The 15,820-nt window shown below is 40.9% G+C and overlaps 1 protein-coding gene across 2 annotated transcripts in view; it reads left to right on the top strand.

Annotated features, from left to right (window-relative positions):
- gtf3c2 (general transcription factor IIIC, polypeptide 2, beta) overlaps positions 1-15,820 on the top strand; it is a 29,699-nt gene that overhangs the window by 1,621 nt on the left and 12,258 nt on the right. For both annotated transcript variants that reach the window (XM_032542726.1, XM_032542725.1), the window contains exons 3-13: positions 980-1,574; positions 2,274-2,404; positions 3,845-4,038; positions 4,199-4,284; positions 4,610-4,687; positions 5,823-5,924; positions 6,482-6,709; positions 6,947-7,058; positions 7,173-7,290; positions 15,038-15,069; positions 15,232-15,361. In XM_032542726.1, the coding sequence (XP_032398617.1) occupies positions 980-1,574; positions 2,274-2,404; positions 3,845-4,038; positions 4,199-4,284; positions 4,610-4,687; positions 5,823-5,924; positions 6,482-6,709; positions 6,947-7,058; positions 7,173-7,290; positions 15,038-15,069; positions 15,232-15,361 (1,806 nt within the window). The remainder of the gene's footprint in view (positions 1-979; positions 1,575-2,273; positions 2,405-3,844; positions 4,039-4,198; positions 4,285-4,609; positions 4,688-5,822; positions 5,925-6,481; positions 6,710-6,946; positions 7,059-7,172; positions 7,291-15,037; positions 15,070-15,231; positions 15,362-15,820) is intronic.

Below are 15,820 nucleotides of genomic sequence, written 5' to 3'. Positions count from 1 at the left end.
GTTTTATAGGCTACTATACAGTAAAGTTGTCATTTTCTGAATTTACTAGACTATTCTAGCTGTTCTATTATTTTCCTTCAGTCATTATCGCCACATTACTGATGATTATTTATCAAAAATCTCATTGTGTTGTAAAATATTTGTGAAAGCACCAATAGTCATCACTACAATATCATTGCGGTGTTGATATCAAGGTATTTGTATACAAATATTGTGACATTTGATTTTCTCCATATCACCCAGGTACTGGTTACTTTTATCAAAGTCTATGGATTTCTTTAGCAATTATCACTATGATTAAAAGTAAGTAGTGCAACAATAGAACCCAATAGTAATGTTTTGATAGGCCTATTTATGTTAACCTTGACACAGGCCTTCAAATCAAGCAACGAGGTCAGATTTTGATAGTCTTTTGTCCATATTTTAACTGTAAGCCATTGTGGTCACTGACAAACCGATGCTGAAACGGCTCGGATTTAATGCAGAACTTTTCGGTGTTTATTTTGTGCATGGATATACATGAATACAACTTTGGATTATGCCCATTATACAACATCTTTGACATCCCATTGGAATGTACACAATACTTTTTTTAACATTATGTAGTTATGTTGTGTGCTCAAAGCTTTTAATTCAAGAGCGTGAGTTGATTTGTGCGCACAAACGGTTAATTTGAGAACAAAAATAATCCACTAATTTGCACAAAATCGCAAGTTCAATTTTGCATGAATAACTCGATTGTGCTCACTTTCCCAATAACACCTTCTAGATTATAAATTATCATTTCCCAGGTTTTGTTTCTATTTTGTAAGAGCAACATTTAGCGAGATAGTTGTGAAGATAGGTTTGTGCACGTGGTCCTCTTGGTGAAAATACATTCTTTTAATTGTCTTTTCAATACATCTGTATTTCATTTTATAGATTTCCGTTTATACTTTGTACTTTACACCTGTAAAGTGAAACATCCCTTTCTTTGCAGGGCCGGAGAAGTTGTCAAAGCAGTGTTGCAATTTATCACCCAGCTCCAAAGGACGGCAACGGAAGGTTAATCCAAAATATTCAGAATATGAAACTGATGGCCTGTATGGGGGCAAAGAGGGGCAAAAGCAACGTAGAAAGAGCCCAGAAGCAGCTTCTAAAAAGACTCCGGCAAAGAGGGGGAAAGCTAAGAATGCCACACAACAGACTGAAGATGGGGAAAAAGAGCCTGAAGGCAAAACCTCTCAGGAAACTCCTGAAAAGGCCGTGAGAGCCAGGAAGACCCCGACTAAAAAGACTCCAGCCAGGAAGACCCCCAAAAAAAAGACTCCGGCCAAGAAGACCCCGACTAAAAAGACTTGCACCAAAAGAACTCCTGCCAAAAAAACTCCTACCACCGATGGGGGACTCGCAACTGGGGAGGGTGGCATTGTAGACGCCGTGCAGCAGGAAAACGGGACACCAAAGCCAAAGAGAAAGTATGTGAGGAAGCAGCCGGCACCGGAACCAGATCCAGAATCGCCATGTCAGGAGGCTCAAGGGGAACCGGAGGAGACCACGGCGAGTGGCCGCCACAGGAGAGGAGCTGCTAAAGCGTAAGTGACATGAAGTCATTACATTCAATAAAAGGATACATACCAGTGTTTCCCCTGGGTCTGTGGAATACTAAGGGGAGGGTATTTGGCGGGGGGGGGGGTTAGGGTTACTCCCTCAAGAAAATGCAATTTGGGATTATTTTGGATCATTATTTTCATATCTGTGTCTAATATGTTGAAAAGTCTAGAGCATATGATAAATAAATAACGCTCAAGAAACATACAGACACAACTTGCTAAAGGAGTCCACTGGGGGCCAGCTACAGTCATACGATCATTAGATCTGAGCAAAGTCATTTAGTTAGTTTTGATGCTCATATTAACTTTGATGTGGCTTTGGTGGTGCTTTTTATTTCATGTGTATTGAATGTATATATATATATTGTACAGTATTTCCTTTATATTTATATTTTGTGCTGTGTGACTGATATTTTGCTGCTGTAACACTATAATTTCCCATTTTACGGGGATAAAAAATATCTATCTATCTACCTATCTATCTTTGTATAGCCTTAAAAAGTCATTTATACGTAGATTGCAGGGTTGGGTTGGAACTATAAACATTTTGATGCTTTGAGAACATCCAGCGGTTTCAGACATTTATCCAACGTTCTCCATGCGTGCATACTATTTTTCACAGGGCAATTTAATCCTGTATTGCATGTTGTTGTTTTTGTTTTTTTTACAAAATTTCCCCAGGGCATTGAAGTACCTTCACATTTTTGCAAAAGAAGCGCTGAGTCATCCCAATGATGAGTCAGGTTCCCAGGCCGAAGACGCCGATGATGTCACTTGCAAACACTCGCTCAAAGAGCAGAAAGGACGCAGAGGTACAGTGGGAGTGCTGCTGGAATTACACTTTACTGAAATCAGATCTCATAGGGTGTCTTTAACCAACTCTGTTCGTTTAACCCTGTTGTTGTCCTCGGGTCAAATTTGACCTGTTTTCAAAGTTCTTTATGTCAGAAATATGGGTTTCTTTCAACTAAAAGACCCCAAAATAGCTCGGAGGCATGCTTGTATGTTGTATGCAATCCATAAAACATTCTTCACAGGTAAAATTAACGATTACCTCCATTGAATTTTTTGGTTGTTTTATTCAATTTCATTACAGTGAAATAAGAAATTTAAAAGGGTTTTAAAACCACATCCTGACTAAATGTTGACATAAACCAGTCCGTGACTCACTGAACAGTCTCTGAACTAAACTACCAGTCAAAATAATATATATATATATGCTTTTTTATAAACTCAAAAATTTGGTATAATGCCATTTAAATTAGGTTTATTGACCATTAATAAAAAAGAAAGTTGAAAAGAAGGACAAAACGTTTGAAAAAAGCACCAAAAACATTGTAAAAAGCACCAAAATAAGTTAATATAGCATAGACAAAAAAAAAAAAAAAGTATAAATAATGCCCTGGGTTTAAGTCCGGCCTTTGAACCTTTTGTTGCGCGTCATTCCTCAATCTCCCCAACGTGATATCATGACTTTGCGTATACATACACGCCCAATTTCTTAAGCCAAGTGCCGTGTTAACTTGATGCGTGTAAGTCTACACTGTATACAGACCCGCATGTACGTAAACGGTGTATACAGCGCACGGAAACATACGCTCTACGAGGCGTGCTATCGCAAGAAGAAAGCAACGATTGAGTTTAGCAAACGTGACGCGTGATAAGGAAACGTAACACGGGTCCCCGGGCTCCTGGGTGAAAGTCCAGTGCTTTAACCAATCCATAGATGCCAAACGGCGTGAAAACCGCTAAAAAAGTGAGAATGCGTCTTGATAACATAATGATGGCATACGAACTGGCGTGTCGTACATACGCCATTTCATGAGATCAGTCTGATCTCCCATACTGTCATAAGATAAGATAAGATAATTTGTTTATTAGTCCCCAATGGGGAAATTACTGTACTGCACTCTGTGTACACACTTTTTGTTAGTACTCACACACAGGCCTGAAATACACACACATGCTCAGACCTATACATGCACTATACATGGAGAGATGTCAGAGTGAGTGGCTGCCACTGAACCAGCGCCCTGAGCGGTCGGGGGGTACGGTGCCTTGCTCAAGGCACCTGGCAGTGCCCAGAGGTGAACTGGCATCTCTCCACCACCAATCCACGCTCCCAACTTTTTGGGTCCATACGGGATTTGAACCATTGACCCTCCGGTTCCCAACCCAACTCCCTATGGACTGAGCTACTGCCACCCATACATGCACTGTCCTCTGTCTTACTCTTCCTCCTGTTCCTGCAGTGACTAAAGGCCGAAAGAGGAAACGTCCTGCCTCTGACTCTGATGCTGCAGAAGATGAGGACTTTGTTCCAGGTGTTGAAGAAGATGAGGACGTGGAAGAAGAAGAGGAAGAGGAAGAAGCAGAGGACTCAGATTCAGATTCAGATTTGGGGGCAGGTGGAAGAAGTCCAGGAGCTTTCCACGTCAACAGACAGGTTAGTAGTTTGAAAGAATGAATCATCATTATTACTAACTTAAAATAAAAAAATCTTTAGGACAAAATGTAGATCTCTGCAGAACTGTTACAGAACAGCGAGGAATAAAAAATCAGAAAGGGAATCATTAAACTCCTCTAATCTCCTTTTTCCCTTCCAGGGAGGCTCGAAAAAGAAAGCCGCCAACGGCCTCGTCGCCAGCGCCATGAATGTAGTTTGCGAATCCACTGACACGACCAAGAAGTTGTAAGTATCTTTAATCACCGTGGCCGTCTGGCTGTGGTTGTTCTACCAACAGAGAATGTTAGAGAGGAATTTAATTTGAAGAAACCTGTCTGAAGAAAACTAGGTGCTAGCCAAGGTCATTACATTCAGTTGATGTTGATAAATCCTGCAGCAGCTGTGTGTGTGTGTGTGTGTGTGTGTGTGTGTGTGTGTGTGTGTGTGTGTTGATTTTGTGTGTTGTGGGTGTTTGTGTTTGTGTGTGTGTGTGTGGTGTTGTGGTTTTGTGTGTGTGTGTGTGTGTGTGTGTGTGTGTGTGTGTGTGTGTGTGTGTGTGTGTGTGTTCCAGCCGAGAGGAGCACTACAGCAGCTGGGTGTTCCCAGAGTGGGTCCCCTCCAGCAGTCACTGGCACCCTGTACCACAAAGGTAGTTAACCTTTAACCTTTGTCACCTGTAAATTAACCCAGTGTTCTGTAAGAAGCAGGCTGTGGGGCGTCCCGGTAGCTCACCTGGTGATAAGAAGCAGGCTGTGGGGCGTCCCGGTAGCTCACCTGGTGATAAGAAGCAGGCTGTGGGGCGTCCCGGTAGCTCACCTGGTGATAAGAAGCAGGCTGTGGGGCGTCCCGGTAGCTCACCTGGTGATAAGAAGCAGGCTGTGGGGCGTCCCGGTAGCTCACCTGGTGGAGCGTACACACCACGTATCAATGTCCTTACCGCAGATACATGTCATCCCCTCTCTCTCTCTCTCTCTGCTGCCTTTTCTTTCTCTCTCCAAGTTATCACTATCCAAATTAAAGAAATGCTTTAATATAAAACAGTCTGGGGACTTATGAAGGCATCTAGTCTGTTTTTATCTATTTTTTGGGTGGGGGGGCTTTTCCTGCTTTAACAGACTGGACAGTCAGATGAGAAAGGGGACAACATGCAGGAAATCATCACAGGTCGGACTCGAATCTTTGACCTCGGCGTCAAGGCATTACTTTCTGTGTAAATGTACACCTGCTCCACCAACTAAGCCAACCCGGCCACTGTTTTTCTATATTTAAATGCTTTATTTTTTATTGTGAAACACTTAACATACTGCTCTTCAAATACATAAACTTAATAAGTTACCATAGTGGCCAATCTTCCTTTAATTTTACTGCTTTTATTGATTTTATGCACTGACACATCTAACCTCAGGAAGCCATGTTGGACATTTTTAGCTCCGAGGTAAGAGTAGCTGTCAACAGCTGATTCTTTTTCAAAGCTGATCATCTTTTTGTATCACTAAACTTTTAATAGACGTGGTGAGTTTGTTTGTTGTTTTATACTGAGACACCATCATCACTGCACTATATCACTGAAATGTGCGATTTGTAGCAACAGAACCTATTTAACCAACTAGAAGCACAAGTGTCTTATTAAAATATCTCGTTTAACACTTGGTAATTTAACTATTAGACATTTGAGGTATGTAACAACCCTAACATGGGTTGTATGAATGCTGATAAAGCATCAAACTTCCATCGTATAAGTTAATGACAGTATGAAAGCTTTGTGTGTCTAATGTGTTATTCAGTGATATGGAGAGATACCTGCCTCAGGAGCTTCAGTCAGCTGCTTTCAGAGTGTCTAGAGAAGGCCTCAGTAAGGAGGAGACGCATCTGCAGAGACTCAGCAGGTTAGAGGCAGCATCATCTAAGTTTTATATATATATATATATATATATATATATCTCAATAAAAACAAATGTAATCCAGAATGTATCACTTTACTTGACAAATGTGTGGCTTAAGAATCCTCAGGAAGATTTTGTTCCACACTAAATGACTCCTTAATGTTGTAGATATGCAAGTATTATTTCTTCATTTATTACTTTGGTCCCTCTATCGGACACCAGAGAATGATAACATATGTATGTTTCTCATTGATGCAGCCATCTTTTGTTATTGAGCTCCCTGACACCCCTGATTAGGTTCTGGTTTGGGTTTCAGCGCAGGTTCTTCTGCTGAATGAATGCGCTGGTTAGTACTGGGCTAAAGGCATTGATTTAAAATCCTGCTCTAGATCATTGTTTTCATCGGTTTGTTTTAGGGGAGATCTGTAATAAAGTAAAACGGTGTTTTGCTGTTAGTTTAGTGACATTTTAAACAACCAATATGGTATTTTATTAAAGCAAAATCCTTTATTTGTTCCAAGTTTTGAAAAGCCTTTCTGTGTCTTTCTGTTGCTGGCCAGGTTCACAGCAGTGCCTTCTCACCCGGATCGCTGGGACATGCTGCTGTATGCAGGTGGGCCGGTCTGGGCCATGGAGTGGTGTCCTACGCCTGACGGTGCTCCGGCATCCCAGTACCTCGCTCTGGCCTGCCATCGAGGGATGGACGACCAGCACTATGTCAACAAGATGTACTCTGGATCTGGACTCATTCAGTTGTGGGACCTGGGCATGCTGGAGTACAACAGCAGGTACAGAGGAAGTGGGCGCTTTGTTTTTTTTTTTGGCTTCTATACCTTTCATTTATTTTGGCTTCTATGATTGTTTTGCTGCACAGGCGACTGATGCATTGTTGTAGAATTGGCAACATCATGGTTGGAAGTTTATTTATTTATTATTTATTTAGGTCTGTGCTGCTCCCAGGTGCCATTCTAGTTTAGTATGATATATTGTAATGCTGTCTCTTTTATTCCCCTCTGTCTCTGCAGACCGGACTCCCAGCCAGCCTTTGCCTACGGCTTGGCCCAGGACAAAGGCTTCATCTGGCAACTGAAGTGGTGTCCTGCTGGAGGCTGGGAGCTTCCCAGCTGTGGCAGAAAGGTGATCCACCAACATGAGTTTTTGAAAGCCCGTTTTCACATATTCAGTCTGGAATGCTGTGACAATATGTTAAATACACAATATTAAAACATTTACAATCCCCTGCCCCAAAAGGCTCCTTTCCTGCCCCGACTGGGTCTTCTGGCAGTCGCCACCTCCACTGGTGTGGTCACCATTTACAGCCTGCCCCACCCTGACGCTCTGCACCGCAACAGGAAGCAAGCCAACTCTGGTAAGACTGGGAAACTTCACATTTGTGTTACTTGTATTGTCAGTTACTTGTATTGTAACAGTGACATAGGAGGTGTCATAGCTTTCCCCAACTGTAAAAATGACCAGATTCGAACCGTCCAGAAAATGTGTCCTGTGTTCAGTAGAGGGCAGTGTTGCCTTTTCTAAACCCTGGAGTCAACATGTTGTAGACCTGATTCCTGCTGTACAGGACTGCAGTGAAGCACTGTGCTTATTCGTGCTTTTTGGATCATGGCGGCATTGTAAAAATTAACAGCTGGACTATGGATTTGTTCACATATCGCTAAACCCCAGCCAACCGCTCACTTCGACATTAGCTTTACTGCAGTGTGTTGAACACCTCCCTTACTCTATTTCTTCACCCACCACAACAGAAACGACATGTTTAACAGGATGCAAATAAAATTCTAAGTAACAAATAGGGATGGATTTGTCCTTATTCATTTACAATAACACATCCTTCTAAGTTCCCATTCATATTCAGTCCAGTAGAAGGCGAGAGTAGAGTCTGAGAATAGGAGCTTTTAGCAGGCGCCATAGTGACTTTGAAGCACCATGCACCCTAGCGAGTGATTCTGCGTAATGTGGCTCCATTTGTTGGCTCAGATATTCGGAATTGCCACGAAACTGTAATCAAACACATTTGATATCCAGAGCCCAGCATTAAGCCAGTGAGAGGTCGAGAGAAGCAGCGGGACCTAATGATTCTGAAGATGTCGACTATAAAATATAATGTCAGAAATAAAACATTATATGTCTGAAAATAGTGTAACAAATGGTCGTCACAGCTTCCCAAAAACCCAGGAAGACGTCTTCAAATTGCTTGTTATGTCCGACCAACATCCAAAAACCTTTTTTAACCCTGGTGTTGTCCTCGGGTCAAATTGACCAGAATCAGAAATATGGATTTCTTTTAACCAAATTGCCCAAAAATAACATGGATGATTCTATACAACACTCTCCAGGTAAAATGAATAATAACTTTCATTGAATTTTTGGGGTGTTTTATTTAATCTTATAACTTTGACATCTACCCATCTGAAATCCACTCAGCATCCTCTGATCTTAACTATTAGTCAAAATAATTCATAATTTCTGCCTTTTTAACTAAAAACATACGTATAATTTGATATAAATGAGGTTTATTGACCTTGAATTCCAAGAATAAGTGTAAAACCTGTTATTAAACCAGCTCAGGTTTTAAAAGAAAAAGAACCAAAAGCATGTAAAAAGTGGCAAATAAATCAGAGAAAGCGACAAAAACATCAGAAAAGCACAAAAAAATGTTCATTTTCAATGTTGACCTGGAAGAACAACTTCATGGTTAATGGGAAGACAGCATAAGGGTTAAGAAACTCCGTTTTTTTTATAGAACCGGGGAAAATGGCAAATTCTCACAACAGAGAAGCTGGAATCAATTAATAGTTTCAGGCATTTCTGATAAAAGGGGCTAAAACAATTTATTGTTTACCGAAATAGTTGCTTAATCATTTTCTGTGGTCCGACTTGCCGCTTTTTGTAATTGCTAACTGTTTAAGCTCCAGTCACATTTCAGACTAGAGGCGTTCAAACACAACCTGATTTAAGTGAGTAATCAGTCACACGGTCTCATATCCATCATATCAGACACGGGCTTCATTAACTGGTCTCAATCTCGTATTCAGTAAGCATCCATGGAGACCCCATGTCTCCTTGTGTGTCTGTGCTCGGGGCTCTATCAAACTGTGCAGCTGACTTAAAAACACACACACATGATGCTCTTCAGGAATGGGAGTATGTGCTGACGTTATAGATGCTGGAGCCGTTGGCCTGGTCCGTTCAGATCACTGAGTCAGCTGCTGATAGACTGGGGGAATGAGATTAATGGCGAGTTTATCTGCCACATCCATCATACACAGAAACCTGCTTACATATATAAGTGTGTGTGTGTGTGTGTGTGTGTGTGTGTGTGTGTGTGTTTATCTGTCTGGTCTGTGTCTGCCGAGCGGTACAGGCTAATCTGAAGAGAGACTGCACCAGGCTAAGATCATATAGCATTTTAGTAAAACACACATTAAAAATAATCACACATTTCATTATACCACGGTCAGTCAATTGAAAGTTTCTTACATTTTTTTTGCCATTATTTGCTTGTCAAGATCCACTCGCTTTGACATTTTTTTTTTTGACAAACTCAACGTAAACATGAGGACGTATGGTTACTAGGCAACATGTTTAACAGTGCCATTTGGCCACGGTTTAGGTAGAGACCTTTCTACGCTGGTTGTTTTAAACTGAGAAATGAGAAGGCTTTTTAAACAAAAATTGTTTATTTAATATGTCTACAAAATATATGCAAATTCCCTGCGTGTACAAGAGATTTCCGTTTTTCAAGTATAGATTTCGTGGTTCCGTCCGCATTTTCCGCATCCCGGATATCACAGGGCCCTACGTTATAGAAGATCTTATGCAGAGTCATTCATGTGTTAATATTTAAATTAAATACAGCATATTGGGTAACAACAGACTCCCCTATGTTACACTTGACTTGGTTTTACAATGAAGAAAGAACTCCAGTCCAGTATGGGCATAAAAAGCCATATAAAACCTGACATTTCCATTTTCTTTTTCTCCTCAACCCCATTGCTTCATGGCCCCTGGTTTCCATTTTATTTTGTGGCCATGGGTCATTGGGTCCAGCTTCCAAAGAGCTACTCCATCCGCCCCCTGCTTCCTAACATTGCTTATTGGTATTGGATAGAAAGGTTGCAGAGCACTCACATTTGAAGATGCTGTCTCCTAAACACACACACACACACACACACACACACACACACACACACACACACACACACACACAACTGCAGAGAGAGACTTGGACTTGGACTAATACTGAGCTTTTGAAGAGCATCATAGCCACAATTTCTTGCAAGCATAGTTTTTAGAGAAAATTATCAAATGTTGGCAGGCTAGAGTAATACATATACACAAAAATACAACAAAAATGAATCCAAGGATTCACTATTAAAGCCAAAGACTGTATGTAAGGTTAAAATTAACAATATGTTGTATCTATGAAGCTTTATCTAAGAGTAGAAGCACATTACCTGAACTATTTAAAAAAAAATAATAATAATAATAATTCACCAAACTATTTGGGTGATTGCAGGTCGGATGTGTATTTCTGGAGGCTTTCAACAAATAACTCCGCAGTCGCATGTAATTTTGAGCTGCTGACGTGGAGATTATTCTGCGGGCTGAAAAATACCCTTCATCAGTTGGACTGTCGAGGGCAGACAGGAAATTCATTTAGAGCTGACCCCCGAGAGGCGGGGGAGGGTTGCAGACGGAGAAAGGTAAATTTAACCAGTTGAAAAATGACCACTGAATTGTCGTATAGCTTCTTGTTTCTTTTAGGCATCATGAGCACTAACTGTGTGTGTCTGTGTGTGTCTGTGTGTGTCTGTGTGTCTGTGTGTGTGTGTGTGTTGTGTGGTGTGTGTGTCGTTGTGTGTGTGTGTGTGTGTGTCTGTGTGTGTGTGTCTGTGTGTGTCTGTGTGTGTGTGTGTGTGTGTCTGTGTGTGTGTGTGTCTGTGTGTGTGTGTGTGTCTGTCTGTGTGTCTGTCTGTGTGTGTGTCTGTGTGTGTCTGTGTGTCTGTGAGATAATTATAAATGGCTTCATGGCTTTTGTCTGTCTGGTGACCAGAATGAATGAGGTAGAGGAGGTGGTTAAAGCTGCAGAATTGGAGGAAGAAGAGGGGGGGGAGATGGAGAATGGGAGGCTGCGTAGTGAACACACATAATTTACAACGCCATTCTCCATCAGACAAGGATCTATAATTGAAATGACAAAGAAGATGCATCACCTAGCCAGTTGTTAGTGTTGGAAGCTATGAATTTTAGCTGTAGCGGCTGACACTTCTTGTATTCCTACTCTGTCAATCACCAAGGACTCATTTGGGATTGGTAAGGGGGGGGAGGGGCATGATAAAGAGCTTTAGTGTGTGCTGTACTTTAATTTACCACAAGAACCAGTCTGTTATCAGTCTTCAGTCAACGCCAAATGCTAAGATTATGTTCGGTTTAGAGTTTAAAGTGTTTGTTGGTAAAGTTGGGTTTATCGTTAACAGCGGGAATAGTTTTTAATAGTTCAACGTTACATTTCCGAGATTCCTCCGGTACAGCTGGAAATTGCACCGAATGTCCGTTTACTTCTGCTTTCTTTGTGTTGGCGCTCTAACCCCCAGCTGATTTCTGAGGACTATGCTTACCTGGTCCTCAGATCTCTGCGGGGTAAATCCAGACAGCTAGCTAGACTATCTGTCCATTTGGAGTTTTCTCTCGCACGACTAAAACTACTTTTAAACATACACATGTTCCACCAAAACAAGTTCCTTCCCGCGGCCGTTTAGTAAAGGCACCGTCACCCAAGGTGATTGTGATTGGTTTATAGAAATGCCAATAAACCAGATTGTGTTTTTACTCCCATCCTGGAATTCCATGTGGACTAGTCAGACCCTCCTCCGCAGGGCCGTGAATGATGGTCTGGCAATGCCAGACTAATACGAGGGTAACATCGGCTGTATTAATGTTAATTTATTGCCACTTTAACACAATAAAAGTCTGTGTAATGCAGGCTAATTACCGTCATCAGTTATACCACACTGAGCAAATACTCGTCATTACCTTTCATCCAGGGCCTGGTTGTGGAGCTGTGGTAATGTACACATCTCTGCTTAACCGCATACTAGTCTTCTTGTTTTCAGTGGTGGAAGTGGAAAGTGACTTTTTTACTCATTTACTCAGCAACTGTACTTCAGTGCAATTTTGAGGTTCTTGTACTTTACAGAGTATTTGCAATTTGCGCTACTTTATACATTATATTTTATACTTTTTACTCCACTACATTTATTTGATATCTTTAGATCAAGATACCCAGCAGTATGTAAAATAATAAATAAATAGCTCCACCTTTCCCAGCTGCAACATTACTGATACTTACACTTACAATTAGTCTGGATCAACAACATTAATTTCCAGGATAATTGCTGGAACATCCGCCTCTTCTGCAGAACCATTGTCTCTGCGCCTTTCCCACGTTGATTGTGATTGGTTTAAAGAAATGCAACATTTTCTCCCATCCTGGGATGTATGTGTGGTGTAGCCAGACCTTACTTCACAGCGCTGTGGAGGTAGGTTTGGCAGTGCAAGACTACTCACACATTAATGCATCAATAATTATAATCCAATGATATAATGTATATTATTCTGAAATGGGCAGTTATGCAAAATGAGCACTTTTACTTTTGTTACTTTAAGTATAGTTTGATGCTGATACTTTTGTACTTATACTCAAGTAAGATTTTGGATGCAGGGCTTTTACTTCTAAGATAATATTTTCATTTTTGTACTTAAATAAAAACCAGCACTGGTCTATGGTCTATTGACATGTTTGTCAAGCTCCAGGTCATAAAATATGGCTGCTGCTGCATGTTAAAAATGGAGAATGATGGACAAGTGTGTTAGCACAACTTCTTTATCGAGTAATTTTATGAAAAGTAAATGCAGGTACCTGTATGTTTGTAACTGAGAAGAAAAGAAGAGAGGAATTTAGGACTGAGAAGGAGAGAGGTTGTCAAAAATATGTATTAACACTATTGATTCTGCAGTCACTTTAGTAACTTGTGTTGACTGGTGAGCAGTTAAGACCTGCAGCTCAGGGTTGTGATCCCACGCTGGATAGCCCGAGTATTTCCACTTACCGCAAACTTGGGTTCACTCAGGGTCTGAACGTTGGTCTGGGACAGCTAAAAGATTAGGACTTGATTTAGGACTTTCTATTCTTTTAGAAAAGTACGAGTGTGTGTGTTTTTCTGAGGCTGAGGTGAGTTTATGGAAGGTGCTGAAGAGTGAGGAGGACAATGTATTGATCTGAACTCTCAGTAAACTGGAGGAGGAGAGGAAACTAATGATGGGGAACAGTCTGACACCTTTTTTTTGTTATTGGATTTTACATCTATTAAACACAACAGTGATTGTCAAGCCAGGCACGGCAGAATTACTTCTAAAGTGGTGCTTAACATCCAGCAATGTTTTGCCCACATCTAGGGGAAGGAGAGCCTAGAGATGGCAACTTAAGTTTGTGCATTGCTTCTGTCTGTCCGACACCTGGACACTAGTCCAGACGTCTCATCTCTACAACTATTGGATAGATTGCAAGTCAATGTTTCCACACTTCATTACACGTCAGGATGCCTCTAGTCTCTCATTGCCTGACCGTCCTCCACAGCGGTGCGGAGGAGGGTCTGACTAGTCCACACAGCTTCCAGGGAGAAAAATGTGCTTTGGTTTATTGGCATTTCTGTAAACCAATCAGGATCACCTTGGGACAGCCTTAGGAAGGAAGTTGTTTTGATGGAACATGTGTACGTTCAAAAGTAGTTTTAGATGTGCAACAGAAAACTCAGACTGGACAGATAGTGTAGCTAGCTGTCTGGATTTAACCTGCAGAGGGGACCAGGTAACCATAGTCCTCAGAAATCGCCCAGAGTTTAAAATGTCAGCACAAAGAAATCCCCGGGTAACAGCGTCTGGCCTATAAACATCTATCTATATGAAAAGGCCTATATGGAAAGTAGCACACTGGACCACAGCTATGTTCCTGTGGCACAGTGGCACAGTGGCACAGTGGCACAGTACTCCAGCCACCAGGGTTACAATATAAAGGCATGCCACCCGCTAGTGGCTATTGAGAGTGACCCACCACTGCCAAAATCTACCCCATTGGCGGGTTGGCGGGTGCTAATGTCAAGCCCTGCTGATAAAACACAGCTGAGACTGATGCCAAGCCGAGCCTCTGATCCTCACTGCTCACATGCTACACTTGAGATGTTGTTACATAAAACTTGATATCTGGAAATCTTGACCAGAAAAGATGGAGGAGACTGAACTAATGACGAGTCCAATAAATTTGGATTAAATGCATCTTTATTCAGTTATTGAACAAGGAAGATTACCGTGGGTACACACACACACACACACACACACACACACACACACACACACACACACACACGTGTACCCAAAGTGTCTCTGAACATTAGAATAACTCCTCTTTTATACTTTTCTTCTTGTCCTCACACATGTCAGTTTATCTATTTCTGTCATACAGTGTTACTTTCAAACCACTCCTTATTTGTAAGAACCTTCTAATAGATAGATATATAACAGATAGATACCCATAGAATAGATAGGTAACAGATATATCCCATAGACTAGATAGGTAACAGATATATCCCATAGACTAGATAGGTAACAGATAGATACCCATAGACTAGATAGGTAACAGATAGATACCCATAGAATAGATAGGTAACAGATAGATTCCCATAGACTAGATAGGTAACAGATAGATTCCCATAGACTAGATAGGTAACAGATAGATACCCATAGAATAGATAGATAATAGATAGATACCAATAGATAGACACTCTCTGATCTATTCTCAACTGTGGGATCGGGTTACCTCAAACTAAGCCTTCTGTGGATGATACAGTTGAAAACCTCCATGCTTAAATATTCCACCTATCAACACTGATGTTTGCAGCAATGGAGGTAAAACCAAACTTGTGACCGCTACACTTTTTGTTCTCTTGAAATGCTCATTGTCATGCTCTTTGCATCCTATGCTTAGTTTTAGTAATTACCATTAAACACTTACCAAGTGTGATTAATGTTCCTCTCTGCAGGAAAAGCCAGCGAACAGTGGCCGATATACCAGGTAAGCTGCTACTAAATTGTTTGTGTGGCTCTTTTGCTATTTACTTTGTTAGATTTTGCCCACCTACACATTAGGTTATGGAATACATGATGTATATGACAGTGAACCATGCCGTTTACATCGTTGCTGCAGTGCCATTTTCCTCCTTCTTGCTTTGTGCAGGCACGAGGAGTGTTAACACTGAAGCTGGGCTCCTTCAAAGCCCCTCGCCATCAGAGGAGTGGACAAGTCCTGTCTATGGATTGGTTGCCTCAAAAACCACACAATATAATGGCTATTGGATTTTATGATGGTATGAATGGATTTCTGGGAGATGTTTCCTGATAAATTGGTTCAGAGTCTAAATAGCCCCAGGTTTATCAGTATGTCTCTTTATTCTTGTCACAGATGAAAAACTGTTATTTTTCCCTCAAACAGCACTTAGCTACTCCATGAACTTGTTGCTTTACATTATTTTCCTGATGATTCATCCTTATTTGTGTCCTTAACCCTTGTACCCCTTCCTGTCAAAATTAAAAATCAACACTTTTGTTGAGACTTTTTAATCCATGTTTTTATTTTTTCTTACGTTTTTGTCCCTTTTTTCAACACTTTTTTTCAGTGTGTTCACTTTTTTGACGTTCAACACTACGTAACACAAACTTATTAACTTTAGTTTTACAGTTATTTTTTGAATTTATGGTCAATGAACCACATTTATAGGAAATTATACCTAATGTTTGAGTTAAAAAAGCAGAAATTAGGAATTATT

This window comes from Etheostoma spectabile, chromosome 18 (assembly GCF_008692095.1).
Source record: "Etheostoma spectabile isolate EspeVRDwgs_2016 chromosome 18, UIUC_Espe_1.0, whole genome shotgun sequence".
Lineage (NCBI taxonomy): Eukaryota > Metazoa > Chordata > Actinopteri > Perciformes > Percidae > Etheostoma > Etheostoma spectabile.
Note: the sequence above shows the minus strand (reverse complement) of the source record. Positions and strands in the feature narration are given on the sequence as shown.